The sequence below is a fragment of the Hemicordylus capensis genome, chromosome 1 (genome assembly GCF_027244095.1).
Source record: "Hemicordylus capensis ecotype Gifberg chromosome 1, rHemCap1.1.pri, whole genome shotgun sequence".
NCBI classification, from domain to species: domain Eukaryota; kingdom Metazoa; phylum Chordata; class Lepidosauria; order Squamata; family Cordylidae; genus Hemicordylus; species Hemicordylus capensis.
This window is the reverse complement of record NC_069657.1, coordinates 163,674,176-163,695,140: the sequence shown is the minus strand read 5'-3', so window position 1 is coordinate 163,695,140 and position 20,965 is coordinate 163,674,176. Positions and strand designations below refer to the sequence as shown.

General features: G+C 44.9%; 1 protein-coding gene across 11 annotated transcripts in view; it reads right to left on the bottom strand.

The window, feature by feature from the left end:
- SCTR (secretin receptor) overlaps nucleotides 1-20,965 on the bottom strand; it is a 72,738-nt gene that overhangs the window by 18,500 nt on the left and 33,273 nt on the right. For all 11 annotated transcript variants that reach the window (XM_053247743.1, XM_053247771.1, XM_053247766.1 and 8 more), the window contains 5 exons: nucleotides 19,643-19,761; nucleotides 17,315-17,412; nucleotides 10,173-10,308; nucleotides 7,930-8,083; nucleotides 7,755-7,815 (listed from right to left, as the gene is read on the bottom strand). In XM_053247743.1, coding sequence (XP_053103718.1) covers nucleotides 7,755-7,815; nucleotides 7,930-8,083; nucleotides 10,173-10,308; nucleotides 17,315-17,412; nucleotides 19,643-19,761 — 568 coding nt within the window. The remainder of the gene's footprint in view (nucleotides 1-7,754; nucleotides 7,816-7,929; nucleotides 8,084-10,172; nucleotides 10,309-17,314; nucleotides 17,413-19,642; nucleotides 19,762-20,965) is intronic.

The following is a 20,965-nucleotide window of genomic DNA, read 5'->3' as shown; positions in this document are numbered from 1 at the left end:
AGCTGTTTCCTGCCTCCTGCTCTCTATCAGATCACCTATTATTGGAGATGGGGGGGATGGGTGATGATAGAGGGAAAGCATGAGGAGCAACTCCTCACTTTAATTGAGGTGAGGAGTAGAGTGGAAAGAGAGGGGAAGAAAAATAGGGTTGCGAGGAGTCCAATAAAATGAGAGGGACTCTGCACTTCTGGATGAGGGTGGGGGAAAGAATTCCCCAGTGCCTCCCTCATCTTTCACCCAAATAAAGACAGCCGCATTCTCATCCTGAAAAGGCCTGCTGTGTCAAAGCAAGATTTGGGGGGCCTGCGAGGTGACAGAAGAATGATCACGAAAGGCAGGAGACACACAGTGAAAGCCTAGCTCAGTAACAGAACCACCCACCCCTTCAGGTGACAGCAGAGCTATAAAGAACGGCAAAAAAGAATAAACCTCTCTCAGTAGCTGTAGACAGAGGGCCAAACTACATGTTATACTAAATGTAACATTGGATGTAAATGTAATCCCAGGTGTTTGAGGGTTTTTTCCAAAATTAAAAAAACCTCAAGCAGCCGCAGGAAGATCATGATGAGGAGCACAGTGCATGGCAGGGAGTATTTAGAAGGTGTTTTTTTGCTGCACTGCAGTCCCAAGAAAAATTACACAGAGACTTTGGGGGCTAAAAGCTTTGAGGGTGCAGTTTTTGTCAGGACTGTGGCACAGCTGGAAATGGTTAAAATACCCACTCCCTGCTTGCTGTGTAACTTCAAAAGATAAACATGCAGGGCCAAACCACACATTTACATTTAATGTAACATAGTTTGGCCCAGGTCGGCAGCAGCTGGAAAAACAGCACAGTGATGTCATAACCAATAATAACTTATTGCTATCAAGGGAGATGCATTTTCAATTTCTCTCCAGGATTGCAGTTTAAAGATAAAGGACTTTCCCCTGAAGACTGTAAACAGGTATAGAACAATTCTTCTTCCCATAGCTATTCCCTAAGCAGGGGTGTAACTACCATTAGGCAAGGGGAGGCGGCTGCCTGGGGGCCCCCACGCCTCGAGGGGCCCCCCAGAGGCAAGTCACATGTGAAGTGAGTGTGTGTGTGTATCAGCGAGGGGCCCATTTTAAAATTTTGTCTCTGGGCCCACTCCAGCTTCGTTACGCCCCTGTCCCTAAGTAACACTGAAATCAGAAAGCAGGTATGAGAGGAACTAGAAGTGCTAGGGAGTGTGCGTTCCCGACAGGTGTGATGTCTGAATCCAATCACCTCTGGCTCCCAATCCCAGTTATCCACCTCCTCTTTAGATTTTACCAACTTTCTTTGCCCACTTGAAATCAGGAACTGAAGTTGGCTTGACAAACTCAGTAAAATCTAAGTGGGAGCGGGTAACCAGGATTGGGAACCAGAGATGAGTGTGTTCAGTCATCATACCCATCAGGAGCACACACCCTCCAGCACCTCCAGTTCCTCTTGTAACCTACTTTTTAAGTACTTACAGGTGGTTGTGTGAATCCGCTCACAGAATCCTCACAGACTATACCTCTTACAATTCAGTCAGGGATGTGCCCAAACCACGGTTCGAGCACAGTTTGGAAACAGCATGGGGGAGCTTTAAGAAAGAGAACAGCAGGTTTTTACCTAATCTTTTGCTACCACATGCAGCTACCTGCTGGGGAAGAACTCGGCTCAAGTACCCCCAACATGGCATCAGCATGCACATGGCGCCCATGCAGGCACCATTTGTGTGGTAAGCAACACCATCCTGACCACGCAAATGGCACCCATGTGTGCGCAGATGCCACATGTATGCTGGCGCCACATGGGGGTACTTGGGCCAAGCATCACCCCAGCAGGAAGCTGCATGGGGCGGTGGAGAGCAGGTAAGGAACTACTCTCCTCTTTCTTAAAGCTCCCCCACACCATTGGATGGATAGGAACGGTATAGAAATGTAATAAATAATAATAATAAAATGTTAAAACTATGCTCAGACTGTGCTTGGGCACATCCCTAGGCCCAGTGGCTGACATCCTGGCTACATTTAGTCAAAGAACTCCCAATGAACATAAAAAGGACAAGTAAAGCATAACTAACCTCCTTTTAATTCTTATGGGACTTCCTTGACTAAATTTAGGCCAGATATCAGCCACTGTTTACAAATTTCCCCCCTCTATACCCATGTATGTATCTGCTTCATGCATCTGATACGTGGAGCTCTCTAATAATTCACAAACGCTTACACTAAATGTGTTAGTCCTTAAGATACATGTGACTCTTTGTTACCATAATGCATAACCTTATGTCACAACAATACATTTTAAGACTCTGAGGTGCCGCAGGACTCTTTACCCCTCTGGAAACTTATCACAATAACTTCAGTCCTACCGACTCAGTTGCTATTTATTCTATTTATTTACCAGTTGCTATTTATTATTTCTTGTTTACACAGTCAGACAGGTGTTATTGACTGGTTTGTTTTATCCAGACATCGAGTCCTTCCCAAGGACCTGGGATGGCTGAATCTTATCATCAATACTGTTGGTTATTATAGATATCGTCGCAAAATATAGGCTGTTCCCAGTAAAATTGCTTTTTGTAATTGGCTGATGGTGATTTCTGTGGCCCCTATAGTGTTGAGGTGCTCTTCAAGTAGTTTTGGAATTGCACCTAGGGTGCCAATTACCACTGGGATTATTTTGGTCTTTTTCTGCCACAGCCTTTCAATTTCAGTTTCTAGATCTTTGTATTTTGTGATTTTTTTCTATTTCTTTTTCTTCTGTTCTGCTATCCCCTGGTATTGCTATGTCGATTATTTTGACTTGTTTTTCTTTCTTCTCAACTACAGTTATATCTGGTGTATTGTGTGGCAGATGTTTGTCTGTTTGTAGTCGGAAGTCCCATCATATTTTTGCATCTTCATTTTCTACCACTTTTTCAGTTTTATGATCCCATCAATTTTTGGCTACAGATAGCTTGTATTTTTTACAGATGTTCCAGTGTATCATCCCTGCTTCCTTGTCATGCCTTTGTCTGTAGTCAGTCTGTGCGATCTTTTCACAACAGCTGATTAGGTGGCCCACGGTTCCATTTGCTTCTTTACAAAGGCGGCACTTGCTGTTTGTCGTTGACTTTTCTACTTTTGCTCTTATTGCATTTGTTCTTCGTGCCTGTTCTTGTGCAGCCAGTATTAAACCCTCTGTTTCTTTCTTCAAGTTGCCATTCTTAAGCCATTGCCAGGTCTTGGTGATGTCTGATTTTCCACTTATATTGTGCAAATATTGACTCTGCAGTGGCTTATTTTTCCATTTTTCTGCTCAGTTCTTGACTTTGTAGGCCTGCTTTGTTTCATTGGTGTTTAATAGTTTCTCATTATTGACCATTTGAAGTGCATCTTCTTCACTGTCCTTGATATATTCTGCAAGGCCTCTTTTCTCCTCCTCTGCTGTTTGATGGACTTGCAGCATTCCTCTTCCACCTGAGCTGCGAGGGAGGTATAGCCTATCTACATCACTGCAGGGGTGCAGAGCATGATTGATGGTCATTATTTTCCTGGTCTTACGATCTAGCATCTCTAGCTCTGCCTGGGTCCAGTCTATCATTCCTGCACTGTATCTGATAACAGGTATAGCCCAGGTGTTTATGGTGTGTATGGTGTTCCCGCCATTGAGTTTGGACTTGAGGATTTTTCTAGCTCTCACTTCAAATTTTTCTTTTAACTTCAGTGTGTGCAATGTTATCAGCCTGGAGAATGCCCAAGTATTTGTAATGTTCTTTCTCTTCCAGGTTCTTGATCTTGCTTCCATTGGGCAGTTCTATTCCTTCTGTTTTTCTTATTTTTCCTCTGTTCATTATTAATGCAGCACACTTGTCTAGTCCAAACTCCATTGCTATATTGTTACTGTATACGGACAGTGTTTAGCAGTGATTCGATTTCTGACTGGGACTTTCTATACAACTTCAGATTGTCCATGTACAGCAGATGGTTGATTTGACTTGATGTTTTAGATGTTTGGTATCCGGGGCCTGTTTTGTTTAGTATTTGTGAAAGTGGAGTCATGGCAATTACATACAAAAGAGGGGATAGTGAGTCCCCTTGGAACATACCTCTTCTAATGCTAACCTGTCCAAGTGTCTCACCATTGATTGTTAACTGTGTACTCCACATGCTCATTGCTTTTTAAAATAAATACCTGAATATTTTTGCTGACACCAGTTGTTTCTAAACATTTTAGTATCCATGTGTGAGGCAATGAGTCGAAGGCTTTCTTGTAGTCAATCCATGCAACACTTAGATTTGTTTTTCTTCTCTTGCAATTTTCTAAAATCATTTTGTCAAACAGCAGCTGGTCTTTTGTGCCTTTGGTGTTCGGGCAATTTCCTTTCTGTTCAACTGGAAGCTGTTTGTTAGTTAGTAAGTGTTTCATTACTTCCTCTGCTATTATTCCAGTTAATAATTTGAACATGGTTGGCAGGCAGGTTATCAGTCTATAATTACTTGGAAGTGCACCTTTTGCTGGGTTTTTCATGATGAGATGGGTTTTCCCAGTTGTTAGCCATTGTTCAATATCACCTCCTTGCAAAATGTGATTGAACTGTTTTGATAGTTGTTTATGGAGGCTTGTTAGGTGTTTAAGCCAAAGGCCATGCAGTTCATCGTCGCCTGGTGCAGTCCAATTTTTAATTTTCTTTGCTCTTTCACTTATTAATTCTGGTGTTATTATTAGATCTTGCATTTGTTGGTTATATTTTTCGACCTCTTTCACCCAGCCTGCTTTTTAAATTATAATCTATTGGATTGTCCCATAGTTTCCTCCAGAATTGCACTGTTTCTTCTTTGGTGTTTCTATGTTTCTTGCAGTTTCTCCTTCTATGCTTTGGTAGAAACGTCTCTGATTCGACTGGAATTGGAGATTCTGCCTGTGTTGTGTAATTCTGGCTTCATATCTGCTAATCTTCTTTGACACTGCTGTTATTTGCTGCTTTATTATTTCCAGGACTTCTCTAATTTTCCTTGAATCTAGGTGGTATTTTTGGATCAGATACTGTATGGTGTTTTCATCATTCTTCAGCTTCTTGTCTTTCATATCTTTCAATTTACTAGCATCTGATTTAAGCCTGGAGATTTTATTTTCTAATCTCATCTTCTATTTAGGTGATGTACTACTTTCTTTTTTTTAACAGGTCCACTGATCTTATATACGAGCTCTTGTGTTGTTATTGTTGTTGCACTGTACATTAGTTGGTTTGTTTCTTGCAAATTATTGGTTGTTATTTCTGCAAGTGCAGCATTGACATCTTTTAATGCCTGAGCAAGTTGTCTTTTGGCAACTGTTTTTAGAGCTGGAAGTCGAACCCTGGTGGTTGTTTGGTTCATGTGCTCAGTTATTTTTTGCTTTAGTTCTTGTCGCTTTTCTGTTAAACGGCAAAGGCAAAGGGGAGGTTGCCTGGTTTTGATTTTGAAACAGTTCAGCAACTGTGGCATCCTCTATTTCCAACACCTCCTCCTCCACCTGCGCCTGAGCAACTTCTTCAGTTGGTGGTAATTCTTCTTCCATATCTCGAGCCTGTGTTGCTCTTTGCAGTTCTTCCAGCTCAACTTCCGTGAATACTTTATTTCTTATTATGAATCTTCTCTGGTCTGCTAGCCTTTGTTCTGTTATTTCTGTATCTGGATGCTATTTATTGTTGTTGTTGTTGTTATTTTACATTTTATATCCCGCTCTTCCTCCAAGGAGCCCAGAGCGGTACTTAAGTTAAGCGGTACTACATACTTAAGTTTCTCCTCACAACAACCCTGTGAAGTAGGTTAGGCTGAGAGATACGTGACTGGCCCAGAGTCACCCAGCTAGTGTCATGGCTGAATGGGGATTTGAACTTGGGTCTCCCTGGTCCTAGTCCAGCACTCTAACCACTACACCACACTTGCAGTTTTAGTGTAGAGAGTTGAGGATATTGGATGTGTTTCTCAAAGGCAAATGAAAATCAGGGCTTTCATTTTATTAGTAAAAATGAGATCCATGCCTGGATCTCACAAGTGGCTGGGGACAGAAACACAATTCCCTAATAATCTTATCCATACTAGGCCTGTTCATACAACTATTTGGGGGTGAGTTGGAGAGCTTTAGCAGCGCACAACCAGAACCTCTGTTTGGGTCAGCAAACCCAAGAAATATACAATTAAGTCAGGCATTGCTCCATTTTTGAAACTGGGAATTGAAAGTCCTCTGGGGCTTCCATGCCTTCCCAGCATGCTTTGCACTGCGAGCACACTGGAAAGCCTCATGATGTCAGTAGCTACCTATTGGCCACGAAGGAGCTAGAGGCTGACCCAGCCATGCTGTAGATGCTCCAACTACAGGATCATAGCATATGCTTTGCAGGGTGGCATATCCATGGATGGCAGCCCCTGTAACCACAACTCTCTATTGTTTCCATGCCTGCTGAATCCTGGTAGCTGGGTAGAAGAGACAACGGGGTTCACACAAAAAGAGAATCAAGGAAGGAGAGCTCTCTTCTACCTCAGTTAAGACCAGGGTTGGAAAGATGGATTGCCCTACTTTGAGGAATCTGGACTGGATGAAATTTAGTGAGTTAACATGATCATGAAAACCAGGGTAGCTTACCTCCTTCTCTGGTTTTGATGATTGTGTGAACCAGGCCACTAAATATCTGAAAATGGTTTGAAACTAGATTGATAGACATATCCCACAACAAACCATGGGAATATTTGTAAGTGCTCAGAATTCTCCAATTGTAATGACCTATGTCGACCAACTGCCCAGCAGCTGCAAAACCACTCTTTTCAGAGGGGAGCCGACAGGAACAGAGACAAAGCATAGTCACAAAAAGTTGCAAGAAGTCAGTACCAGGGATTCCACAGTTGTTAGGATCAGGGGTGAACACGAATCATGGTCAGTCACAGCCAACAGGTCCAGATTTCCAGGTCCAGGTTGCTCATGGTAAGGGCTGGTCACCACGGACGTTGTTTCCAGCACAGACCCAGCTTTCAGGCTGCTGTGAATAGGCAGTGTGATGAGAGCCCTGCCCATCACTGCAGCTGGGCCTTGTCAGGGAGATACAGCCGGGTCAGAGCTGGAACATCTGTACCTTCTGGCCAGCCTCTCCGACCTACGGCGTTCCTCCCTCTGAGCCTGTACTCTGCCCAAATATCACTGCCGGGAATCTGGGGCAGGCACCTCAACTTCAGCGGCCATGGAGCCTTTATCAGGAGGAGGGAGGGAAGGAGGCAGAGGGGCCTGCAGGCCTGTCAGCAATAGTTCTGCTGAGTCGACCAGGGTTTCAACCTGCTCCCCCTGCTCTGGGTCTTCATCTGAGGAATCCTCCTCCATGACCCCCATTGGAGTCATCACACTAATGGGCATTCCTAGCTACTTCACAAAGCTACAGTTCTCAGGATACCTTGATCGTTTATTGGTTTATTTAAAATATTCCTATGTTGTCATTAGGGAGACTCACAACAATCATAAAACATCATCATATATGAATAAAAAACTCAATAGCAGGAGACATGTTATGAGACTTAAATAGATATGAAACCAGGAGAAGGGCGGGGAAGCACTGACTTTTTAGGGTTCATATTTCTAAACTAGTCTCAGAATTCTCTTCTTGCCTCAGAAATTTCTAAATGTGCCCAGGCAACAGGACCTTGCAGCTATTTGATACCAGCTATAAAAACCTCAGTGGGCACATAAAAGAGGCAGCACTCATTTACACATACTGGACTTGGAAAGATTTAATGGAAATGTAGCTTACCCAATATTTTCATGTAATAGTCTGGCTATAGCCCATGCAGTTCCAAATAAGGAGGGTGTGCCTGCAGTTGAGAAAGCAATGTAGTTTTTTTCATTAGTCCTTACTCAGGCACCACACAAGACAGATGACAGGCCAATTGGACATTATTTTGACTGAAAGCAAAACAAATGCTTACCCCATCCCAGAACCACTAACCACCAGAAGAACTTCCTTTGTGAGAAGAAAGAATTAACCAGCAGGGTGTGGAGATACAGTCCTTCCACAAGAAGCCAACTGTAGTTAGCCATAATACAAAAGTTAAGAAAGACTATGATAGTCTTACATCTGCCCTAAGGAAACAGAAAGTGAATATAAATAGCATAAAGAGCATCACCCTTCATAGGCATCTTTGGCATAGGCATAAACCTGAAGCACAGGTCTGCAAAAAAAATGCTATTTTGAATGTCATGGGCAATATTCACATTTTCATATCAACTGCAGATTCTCCAGATCATATTTACTCCATTGGGAAATCTCACTAAATTGAGTAATGTAATTTGATTAATCCGTTATGTCACATGACAACCAGAACTCTGCTTAAAGATACGCAGCCCTTTATTATTTTCTTTGGTCCTGTGAGTGCTTAATTTGATTAGTTTAATCTCTTTTCCCCTCTACTTGTACCTATCCTCATAAAATCAGTGAGGAACTAGATGTATGAATACAGATTGTTCCAATAAGGAAAAAGATATACTGACAGCACAATCCTAACCATATTTACTCAGAAGCAAGCTTCAGCTTAAGGCGGCAGTCATGCACACTTGCTTGGGAATAAACCCCATTGCAACCCAGGGGGCTTACTTCTGAGTCAGTATGCATAGGATCAGGCCTTTACTGTACAGTATTGATTAAGGTCTTCATAAACCAAGACTAACTTGGTTTATCCCCAATCTACTCCCTGCTGATGTTGGGGTTTGTGATTGTTTAGCAAAGGGCCAAAAGAATCTACCCACTCCAGTTGCAGAGAAGAGTGCTGAGTTTAGTTGTTGCAGTCATTAAAGAACACGTATGGAGATTGTTGCACAATCTAAACTAAGTAGGTTTATTGGTGAAGTATTGGTGATAGATAGGACCTAGTCCTATCTATCAGCTACATAATGGAGCGGTAGGGAGAGAGAAAGAGATGTTTCCATCTTCTCTCTAGGAGGAAAGGAAGAGGACTGACTCACTACAGGAAGTGCCTGAGGAGTCATAGCAGGGGTCATAGAGTAGAGGCAAGCAGGGACAGGTAAGCCCCTAGTGGTCATTAGGATAGTTGGTGCAAAAGGTCGATGCACTGGAACTCCATATCCAACAGCTGTTACAACCCTACTTGCATGCAATCACCCAGTTCCCCTTCCTTCATGATCTCCACCAACTTCACCCTATTTCCTCCCCACCTAGTCTTCTTTTACCTGGTGGTGGTGGTAGCCACCACTCCTGCTCCTCTTTCCATCCTGCCTTTTCAAAAGGCAGAGGGCAGAAAACAGAGCAGCAGGAAGTGACTGAAAGACTTCCTTGAATAGGGATATTTGCTCTCCACTCACCATTGCTTTCATCTCTTTGCTCAGTTAACAGGGGCTGAACTGGGAAGGAGAAAGCCACCACTTTCAGCGTAGAAAAATGCTGGTACCATTTCAGGGCTTTCTGAAATGGTACCAGGAATACTAGACTCGGACTCTTCATTCCAGCCCCACTCAACACCTCAATGATTTGTTATTCTGCTTGTGCCTATAAGTTCTCTGTGGTGACCAGGCTTGTGATGAACAGGGAGACTGAAGCAAACTGCTCTTTAGGCTTCTTGCAAAACTTGGACTGAGAAGTTTTCCTAAGCGCGTTTCCACACATCACTCCAAACAGTAACATCAGAAGGTAAATGGCAAGCTCATGAAAGAGACACGTACTGCTACAAAAACATAGGACAATATGTACTGTTTGGTCCCAATAGTGTCTCTGCCTTCTCTGTTCATTCAGATTGGCCAGCAGCAATGAGAATGTGGACAACCGGCCTGAACATGCAGGTTGTGCATGATTAGCACTCTAACTCAAAGTGCTTATTACCCTCAGACTTGGTTGTGTAGACACACCCTAACTCTGGTAATGCAGTAAGACATGGATGTGAATGTCTTTTGAATGAAACTTGAATGGCCCATCTTTCCTTTCTCCATATGGGCCCATCAGGGAATGGCTGTGACTCATCTTAGTAAGTTTTTTTCAAAGTACATCTCTCTTTTGTTTAACCAAGAAAGTATGATAAGTACAAAGCCAGTTACACAATCCAAACCAAAAAGTGGGAATGAACATTTCAAGCACACAGGGATAAAAAGGAGACTTAGATCTTATTCTCACATAGCCTTTTCATCCTGGATGGGAGGCTGTTCTGGGACTGCCCTTGCTTACCGTGCGTAATTCACAGTAGACATCATCATCAGTGTCCTCAGACAGCACAGGATCTTTAATGAAGTTTGCCATGGCCCGCAAGATGAATGACACAAAGAGATTCATATGGATGTAATTCCTTGTACAGCGCAGTCTTCTGCACTCCAAAGAGAAAAGTATTGTGAAAGTTTCTAAACAGGGAATTGCTTTGTCTTCTCAGCCATATAAACATAAAAATCACCTTAAACAGACTATCGTTCTGTCTAGTCCAGTTTATCTTCTCTGGCCAGCAGCAGCTCTCCAATACGGGTCCCTTTCAGCCTTCCTACCTGAAGGCTGAAAGTTCTCTAGCTGGAGATGTCAGAGATTTCAACCTCGAACTTTCTGCATGCAAGGCAAGGTTCTCTCCCACTGAGCTATGGTCCCTCAATCCAAAGACCTTCAATACCACTTTGAACAACCTATCAATTCTCCATTGCCTGATCTGATTCCAAGACTGTATTATCTCAGCAAAAACTGTTACGTTCAACCACTGCCATTTTTACCATGAACCAATGCCATCTTGCCCATAATATAAAGGACACTAGAAGTAACAAAAGGATAAGTAAGAAAAAAGGAATGCAGTTGCTGGTCCTGCACTATTTTGTGTCTTGGCCCCAGATCTGGAAACACACACTCCACAAATCGGAGAACGAGGCAGATGGCTGGGGGGGATGAGAAAGGGTGGGAAGACCCTCATGGCCCAAACCCAAGACAACCCTACTTCACTGGCACCTCCCCCAAATCAGCCACAAGGGAACTAGGGAACCAGGTCTAGCACCCTGGCCACAACTCAAGGAGACAATTTTGCTTTAATCCTCTGAGTCTGAGGAGTCCCTCAATGACCTTGTAGGACATTGTTGAACTGGAGAAGGTACAGAAGAGGGCAACCAAGACGATCAGGGGGCCTAGAGCACCTTTCTTATGAGGCAAGACTACAACACCTTGGGCTTTTTAGTTTAGAAAAAAGACAACTGCGGGGAGACATGACAAAGGTCTATAAAATCATGCATGGTGTGGAGAAAGTGGAGAGAGAGAAATTCTTTTCCCTCTCACACAACACTAGAACCAGGGGTCACTCCATGAAGTTGATTGCCAGGAGGTCTAGGACCAAAAAACGGAAGTATTGTTTCACACAACGTGTGATCCACTTGTGGAACTCTCTGCCACAGGATGTGGTGACAGCCAACAACCTGGATGGCTTTAAGAGGGGTTTGGATAACTTCATGGAGGAGAGGTCTATCATTGGCTACTAGTCGGAGGGCTACAGGCCAGCATCAAAGGCAGGATGCCTCTGAGTACCATTTGCAGGGGAGTAATGGCAGGAGAGAGAGCATGCCCTCAACTTCTGCCTGTGGCTTCCAGTGGCATCTGGTGGGCCATTGTGCGAAACAGGATGCTGGACTAGATGGGCCTTGGGTGTGATCCAGCAGGGCTGTTCTTATGTTGACCTACCAGCCAACGGAGAGCACCCATCACCCCACCGCCCAGCACCACTAGAGTCAGTACCTACAAAGTCCGGCAAGGCCTCTGTTACAGAGCTTTCCTCAAGCAAGGGGAAGGTCCAAACTACTCTACCTGGGCAACCACTATGCTAAGTTAAGTACCTCTGCTACTTGGAAAAACTGGCAGCTTAATCCACCCCCCAGTTGAGAAGGTTTACTCACTAGATTTTAAATAATTGTGATGGATTTAAGAGAATAGAGTTATTCATTGATCTGAAATAGCCAGCAAAATTGTTGACTATAAGCCTCTAGTTCTTTTATTTATTTATTTATTTATTTATTTATTTATATTATTATTAAAGTTTTATTCAGATCTATACTGAGTCTTAAGGATGGGTTACAGCATAAATTCAGAAAACTTAATAGTAAAATTTAGAGAATCTAAGTTAAAAACTCACTAAATCTGCAAACACACAAAAAAACCCCACCCCAAAACACCAATCTCCCAGTAATAATCCATTTTACATTTTAAAAAAAATTATTGCTTTTATATACCACAGTTCTGCCAAGGCATTCAAGGCAATTTACATAATGTGAAAACCACCCCCAGAATAGTTACGAAAAGTTTTGTTTTTTTGAAAAGCAGCGTGGGTGGTCCCTCCAAGAACCTGTGGCTGTTGCTCCCTCTCCTGAATTCTTTTTTCTGCCTTGCTCTCAGGGCACACACAAGCCTTCAGTCGTACCCAGGACCTGAGCTCCCCAACTTGGGCTTCTCTTTATTTGCCTTCCTCTCAGGGTGCATTGGTCTGATGCAGAGCCAGTGAGAGGTGAGACGGGGGCGAGTGCCACTGAATTATCTCAGGCTAGGGCTAGTCTCCCTAGAAGCTGACGGCATAAGCTCCCCGAGTTGGGCATCTCTTTTTCTGACTTCCCCTGAGGTCAGGGGCGTATCTAGGGTGCGGCAGGCAGGGCACGTGCCCCGGGCGCCACTTGAAGGGGGGGTGCCATTTTTTAAAATTAAAAAAATGGCCACTGAAATGCCATGCCAGGCCTCACAGAGGCCATTTGAGCATGCATGGTGGCCATTTTGTTTTCAGCGGCCATTAAAAAAAACTTATTTTAAAAAATGGCCACCGCACATGCTCAAATGGTCCCTGTGAGGCCCTAGAGGCCAGTGAGGGGAGGGGAAACCTTTGAAGACCCCCTACGGCCTTTAGGAAGCCCCCTGAAGGGGCTACAGGTAATTTTTTAAAATATATATATATAATATAAGTCACTGTACACATATTCAGACTGGCACTATGTACAGAGAATCAGGGCTTGTGAATACTGAGCTGAAGCTTATGAGCTAGGATTGTATTCATTTGCTCTTAGTTTGCTTCTTGTGATAAGTGAGTTAAATGTGATGTCTTAATAATATGGCTATTAATGGTGAGTTTGTCTTTGAATCAGTGTGAGATCCTTAGGATTAAGGCCCACTGGGAGTTTATTTATTTATCTATTTATTCGATTTCTATACCACCCTTCCAAAAATGGCTCAGGGCAGTTCACACAGAGAAATAACAAATAAATAAGATAAACAAAATGGATCCCTGTCCCCAAAGGGCTCAGAATCTAATGCTCTCCTTTCATTTTAACTGTCTTTCTGAAATACTAGAATATATTCCAAGCAGTGACACAGTTTAATCTGCATATCCTTTAATTATTCTCAGAGTATCTGGGAACAGTCAAATTCTCAATTTATTTTTAAAACTTATGTAACAGTGATGCTACAATGCATAGTAGAGAATTAGACAGGCACTTCTGTTTAGTTTTCCAAGTACACCTCCACATAGTATTTGAGTATTTCATGAGCCCCAGCATACTGAAATTGGTAGTTTTCCAGCATTTTTTGGTCTGGCTACGTCCACTGCTAAATAGTTTTTGAAATATTAAAAGATTAATGAGCTTGACTTGTATTTTTCAGCTGATATTATGGTAAAGTTATCTGAAAGATGGGCGTCAGATGTTTGGACAGGGGGTGCAAATTCAGTACTTGCCCTAGGCGCTATTTTCCCTACTTACTAGCCTCTGCCTGAGGTCTTAAGTAACTTAACCATTATATTCCCTGCCCCACAAACACACACTCAGACCCCAGCCAGTCTAAAACAGTCAGTATTTGGGGCATCAACAGGGCACTTTGCAGACTAGCGGCTCATTCGCAGCAAAATTTCTCCATTTGGGCTAGTCACATTTGGAACAGAAACAGCCGGGGGAGCAGTCTTGCAGCAACTAACAACCCGACAAAACAGCAACTTTTCCATGCCGGATGTATGACGTCGTAGCTCAATTTCACAGCAATTAAATTCAAAACAAGGCATTGGAAATGTGAACGGCACCCTGCTGTCTGTGTAGGGACTGCGGTGTCAGGACTCAGGAAGTGTGGAAGCACATTTCCAAGATGCGTCCTGACTCCATTGCAGGGTCTAGTCTGGAAAGTGCCCTGGAGATGGCTGACCTGGATTTTCAAATCCTTAAAGTCTCATGTTAAGTGGCACTAGTGACAGTAATTTGCTGGCTGCATTGACGGTGCAGCAGACCTTCCTTTCGTACTTTCCTCAGACTGAGTTCTCAGATCTTTATGGAACCCAAGAATTTACTTTAGCTGTAACCATACCTGCCTGCTTAACGATAAATTAAACTTCTTTCGCCATTGAGCCCCACCGTCCATTGCGGTCGTCTGTGGAGGTCCGTCTCCAGTTGTCGCCAGTTCTTCTGGTGGCCACACGGAGACGGACCTTCTCAGTTGCTGCCCCGGGACTATGGAATGCGCTCCCTATTGAGATATGATCCTCCCCATCTCTGACAATTTTAAAAAAATGCTTAAAAACCCATCTTTTTACTCAGGCTTTTTCAGCTTTTTAATAGGTTTTTAATTCTGTGATTGACTTTTAAATTGTTAGCTTATAGTAATAAATAGATAGATAGATAGATAGACAGATAGATAGATAGATAGATAAATATTACTACATTTATATCTCACTCTTCCTCCAAGAAGCCCAGAGCAGTGTACTACATACTTGAGTTTCTCTTTCACAACAACCCTGTGAAGTAGGTTAGGCTGAGAGATACATGACTGCCTTTATTTCAAGGATGCAGTTTCAAACCTAGCTGGAAGTCACTTTTGTTTTTCTGCATCACACTATGATCCTGAAGTGGTATGAGCACCAAAATTGCAGGGTTTTTTTACCTTTAAAAATAAAGATAAAAGATATGAATACGGCCAAACAGTATTCTCATTACCTGCCAACATGTCCCTATGTTTCAATTCAGGTGAATGGGAAAATAGGGGTGTGTTGGCAGGCATGGAATCTGTTTAACTGATTTTAAGGTTTTAAATGTGATGTTTTAATCTTCTGTATACTTATTTCTTGTAGACGGGCCATGCGCGGCGACGTGGTAGGAAGGAGGCGATTGGCTGAGTTTGCAAGCAGAAGCACCTGATTGGGCAGTGGGGATTCCATATGCAGATAGGGAGAAGGAGCCTGTGAGAGCAGAAGCACCATGCTGATTGGGCAGTGGGGATTCCCTATGCAGATAAGGAGGAGGGACCTGTGATGGTTAAGGTCAGTTGGAATGCAGCTGTTACTGGTCGAAGATGTTCTGGATATAAAAAGGATAGCAGGCAGGGGTCTGCAGAAAGACCGGTGGTGAGGGAGGAAAGAGCCCCTTCAGGAGAAGGAGGATGCCGCTGTGTAAATGAACAAAATCTGTTAACCCAGGGAGGGAGGAAGAAAAAACATGAAGGGAGGGGGAAGAAAGAGTGGAGAAGAGCGAGTGGAGGAGAGAGAAAGAGAAAGAGAAAAAGAAGGGAGGGGGAAGAGAGACAGAAGGAAGGGGAAGGGACGAGCCTGAGCCTGTCAGCAGCCTGACAGGGGAATGAGTGGCCATGGCGGCACTGGCAGCAAGGAAGGGTCCAGGCAACCACTGCTGCTGTTTGGGGCTACTGAGGCCATTGTCAGGCAAGGGATGGGCCTGGGCCTGTCAGCGGCCTGAGGGGAACAAGAGGCCATGGTGGTGGTGGCAGCAGCGAGGAATGGCCTGGTCAACCACTGCTGCTGCTCCTGAAGGGAGGGTGGGGAGCTCAGGTGAGGGTGGGGAGGTTTCTGGGGATAGGGGGCTGCAGCTTGGCCAATAGGCGGCAGCAATGCTGCAGCCACGACCAAGAAGGGTGAGGAGGATGGAAGCAAGGATGGAGGAGGAGCAAGAGTGCAACTCAGGTGAAGGTGGGGAGATCTCTGAGGTGAAGGGAGCAATCAAGTACTAACGTGCAGATGCTCTAGTCTAGAGCGTGCAAGAGTTCAGCATTGAAGTGAAGAGAAATAATGGCAGTGGTCAGAAGGCAGAAGTGGAGGACCGGCAGGGAAAGCCCCTCCAGCCAGAAGTGGTGGGTGGACGGTGGGCAAAGCCCCGCTGGCCAGGAAGAGGAGGTGGTGGCGGGGAGAAATGATGGCGGTGGTGAGGAGGTGAGCAGATGGCGGGCAAAGCCCTACCATCCAGGAGGAGAAGGTGGGAGGCGGTGGTGGGGTGGCCTGGCCCTGGCCCGCCCAATGGGGAGAGCTGTGGGGGGGGGAGCAAGCGAGCGGGGAGAGAGCGAGCGAGCGGTGGGGGGAGAGCGAGCGAGCGGCGGGGGGGAGAGCGAGCGAGCGGCGGGGGGGAGAGCGAGCGAGCGGCGGGGGGGGAGAGCGAGCGAGCGGCGGGGGGGGAGAGCGAGCGAGCGGCGGGGGGGGAGAGCGAGCGAGCGGCGGGGGGGGAGAGCGAGTTGAGGGGAGCAATCAAGTACTAATGCGCAGATGCTTTAGAGCGTGCAAGAGTTCCAGCATTGAAGTGGAGAGAAATAATGGCGGCGGTCAGGATGCAGAGGTGGAGGGCCGGCAGGCGAAGCCCCTCCGGACAGAAGAGGTGGGTGGACAGCGGGCGAAGCCCTGCCGGCCAGGAAGAGGAGGCGGTGGCAGGGAGGTGGGCAGACGGCTGGCAAAGCCCTATCAGTCCTATCAGCTGGGAGGAAAGCCCTATCTGCGGGGGGGGGGGCGGAGAGTGAGCGAGCCAGCGAGCTGCGGTGGTGGGGAGAGCGAGCCAGCCAGCCAGCTGCCGGGGGGGGAGAGCGAGCCAGCCAGCCAGCTGCCGGGGGGGGGAGAGCGAGCCAGCCAGCCAGCTGCCAGGGGGGAGAGCGAGCTGCGGGGAGGGGAGAGCGAGCGAGCCAGCTGCAGTGGGGAGCAAGCTGCGGCGGATGTCACAGGCTCAGTACACAACTGCACAGATGCTCTGTGCGGGGTCAGCTAGTGGAGTTTTATTGTATTTTAACTTTTGTAAACTGCCTTGGGATGCCTTATGAAAGGTGGTATAAAACGTGAACAATAAATAATAAATTAAAAAACTAATAAAAAAATAAATAAATAAGCACTTAAATATGCTGTATTACCCAATACATTTGAACATTTTCTGCTATTCATGCATAATAAGGCTTCTTGGAATGAATATCTGGTGATATAATATCACCATGACTATATGAAACAGCTTTCAAAATATTTCAACACTATTTCACCTAAAAATGAAGAGGTATTCATGTAGATTATTAAAGGACTAACTAGGGAATAAGAACAAAGGAAAAGAAAAGGATGGAGAGCTCTTCCTCCTCACCTAAAAGACGCCAGAATGCCTAAGGCAATTGTCAGAGCCGCCAGGGAGATACTGGTTCCAATGGTGTACACGATCTCCAACTTCATCAGATAAGCCACCTGTAAAGAGACATTCAGGAACACTGCATTCAAGCAGAGTTGTCTATTCATGCTAGAACCCAATTCACTACCTTAAAAAACAGGAGGATGTGTCCTTTCCCACAACATACTATGCTTTCCTTTGTTCCAAAATTGCCACAACCATAAATTAATTTGTTTTTGCTCACAATCAAACTGATCGGTAGAATTATGCCTGATTTAAAAGTGACACAAAGTGTGACAAAGAGATATACCCATCTAAGGTTGTAAGTGATCCTCCTCCTATTTGAATGGGGCTTCTGGTGCCTACGCATGCAATGCTATTATACCAGGAATCAAAAGTTTGCATGCATTTGTAGGAATCAGACCCAATTTAAATGCCAGCCACATCGTAGGGTTGCCATATTCAAGCTTCCCAAATCCGGATGGCCTAATTTGCATATTATGCAGCAACTAATATGCTATTTATTTATTTATTTATCTATCTATCTATCTGACAGATTTGTATACTTCCCCCTCCTCCTCTGCCCTCCCATGTGATCAGATCCAGAGTAAAATCCGGGCAATCCAGGCAGCTCATTTGAAATCCATATAGATCCGGGTGCAATTTAGCAGCTGGGTGGAAGAGCCAAAATCTGGGGGCTACCCCAAATTCCGGGGTACATGGCAAGGCTAGCCACATGTGTCCTTGCATGGATTAGTCTCCTTTACGTATTCAGCAGCATCATGTTTAAATTGGGCTTCAGAATGAGATGGCAGAATCTCTTTCATATCTCCTAGTTTTCAGTCTAGGGACATTTATTGAGGCTGTTTTGACAAGCAGCCAATACTAGGCTAGGGCAGCTAAGGCTAGGCTTGGCTGCCCTTGGAAACCGCTGGGAGGCATGTGCTTAAGGCACACTCGGTGGCAAATCCGGCAAAGAAGTCAAGCTCTTAAACGAGGTTAAGGGAGTGAGAGCTTCCTTAACCTCATCTACTTGCCTGTGTGTTGGCACCCACTGCTTTCAGTGCAGCGCAGTGTGGGATTCTCGGAGGCCGGGACAATGACTCCCAGGCTCCGAGCAATCTGCCCTTTGCTCCACGTTACATGGAGCAGGGCCGACTGTGTGGGAGCGAAGAGCATGCTCCCAGCAGGCTCACCAGGATTGTCTAGGCGGAAGGCAAGGTTTGGGAAGCCTTCCCCCTGCCCACCCAATAGGTCGTGTGAATGGCCCCATTGTTTTTTTGTTTAAAAACGCCAAATAAAACTAGTCTTTGAATAACAGGAACAATCTGCCTAAACCCAGGTCTACAAAATGGATCCAGAGCTAACTGGGACACTGTTGTAGGTAGCTAGTTGTCTAACCAAGATTCTGTCTGCAAGAAGTTCAGAGGTTCTGGGCGTTTTGCAAAGACCATGCCCAAGCTACGCTGGATGGCCAAGGTCATTACTAATAAACATTATGGACCATAAAATAATTGCCTGATGGGAAGCAAGAATGGGCTACCTAATTCAAGTCTACTTAGTACCGATTTCCTTGGCTTGGCCGTGTCTTTTTTTAAAAAATCCACTCCAATTATCTCCAGCTCTGATCCTCATTTTGAGTACCAGTCACCAGCCTAGTCCTTTTTCTGCTGCTTGCCAACACAATCATGAATCCTAGATTTAACCCTGCTCATATATCCTGACTCAAATCCTGGTGCTGGCATAACTTTAGGGCTGGCCACTCTGTCCTCTGGGGAGGCCTATGTGTTGTTGAATATACCTCCCATCTCGAAAAGGAATGATCTTTCTACTCTTTGTATCACATCCCCCAAAAGGTGTCTCTTCACAGAGAGTGTCTATGTGAGTGGAATAAGGGAAATCAAACCCTGTTCTGTGCGGACTCTGCTGGCTCTCTATTTCCAGCCACTTGCTGCTTGTGCCACAGCAGCTCATGCAACAGAAGGCACTGTGGAGCATCCTTATGTCATGTGGGTTGTGTGGTGTGGAGAGTGTCCCCATCATCACATGTGGATTGGTTCCCTCCATGACTGGCCTATGCGGGGGCACTGTCAGCATGCTGCCCCAATGACTGGAGTGTATGCTGGCAGTGTTGCCTTAAGCACTGGGGGAGTGACTGGCAATGCTGCACCTCTCTGAGATTCTTCTCAGTGCTTGTTTCCTTGTCTCATCTTGTGGTGGACTGGGATAGGATCCCAACTACATTATGCTGGCGTGAGCAGGTTGTTTTCATATCTAGAGTACAGGATTGGCTTCATATGAACTCACCCTTGGTCTCACCGCAAATAAAGTAGCATTCACTTCTTCCACAGCAAAGCCACAAGCAACACGTAGTCGTGGAAATCGCTCGGACCAGCCTTCGCTGGTGCAGTTACGGTATATGAACCCTGCATTGCAATGACAGCAAGAAAGCAAGGCATAACTATTCATTGGAATATGCACAGGGGAAAGGTGCCATTATCAATTCAGTACTCCAAAAATATTTGGTTTAAGACAGGCCTGCTCAACATAGCTCCCCCCAGCTGTTTTTGGACTACAACTCCCATAATCCTCAGCCACAGTGGCCAAACAGACCAAATGGGTGCATTAATGCATTCTGATTGTTGTTACATGTGCTATAAACTATAATGCACTAATGTCAGACACAATTTCCAGCTAACTAGTATGAAAGTAGTGTGTTCACGCTATTGTATTTATTTATTTATTTATTAAATTTATATCCCACCCAAACATATGTCTCTGAGCGGCTAACAATTAAAACATATATAAAAGTTAAAACAATACAATAATTTAAAAACCATAAAATTAACAAACATATTTTTAATTAAAAACCTGAGAAGGCTTGGGTAAAAAAAATGGTTTTCAAATGTTTTTTAAAAATAGCCAGAGATGGGGACGATCGTAACTCAGCAGGGAGCGCATTCCACAATCTGGGGGCAGCAGCTGAGAAGGCCTGTCTCTGTGTGACCACCAAACGAGTTGGCAGTAACTGGAGGCGGACCTCCTCAGACGACCTCAATGGGCGGTGGGGCTCATAGCGAAGAAGACGCTCTCTTAAATACCCAGGACCCAAGCTGTTTAGGGCTTTATAAGTTATAACTAGCACTTTGTATTTTGTCCGGAAACCTATTGGCAGCCAGTGTAACTCCATCAGTAAAGGAGTAACGTGGTCTCTCCGAGATGACCCAGAGACCAACCTGGCTGCCACATTCTAACCAACTGAAGTTTCTAGACTACGTACAAAGGCAGCCCCACGTAGAGCGCATTACAGAAGTCAAGTCTGGAGGTTACCAACAAATGTACCACTGTTTTGAGGTAATTGATCTTGAGAAACGGACGCAGCTGGTGTATCAGCCGAAGCTGATAGAAAGCACTCCTGGTCACCACCTCAACCTGAGAAACCAAGGAGAGGTGTGGATCCAGGAGTACTCCCAGACTGCGGACCTGTTCCTTTTGGGGAAGTGTGACCCATCCAGAACAGGTAGATCAAAATCATCTCTGGAGTTCTGACCCCGCACAATAAGTACCTCCGTCTTATTTGGATTCAGCTTCAGTTTATTCTCCCTCATTCAGCCCATTACTGCTATTTAA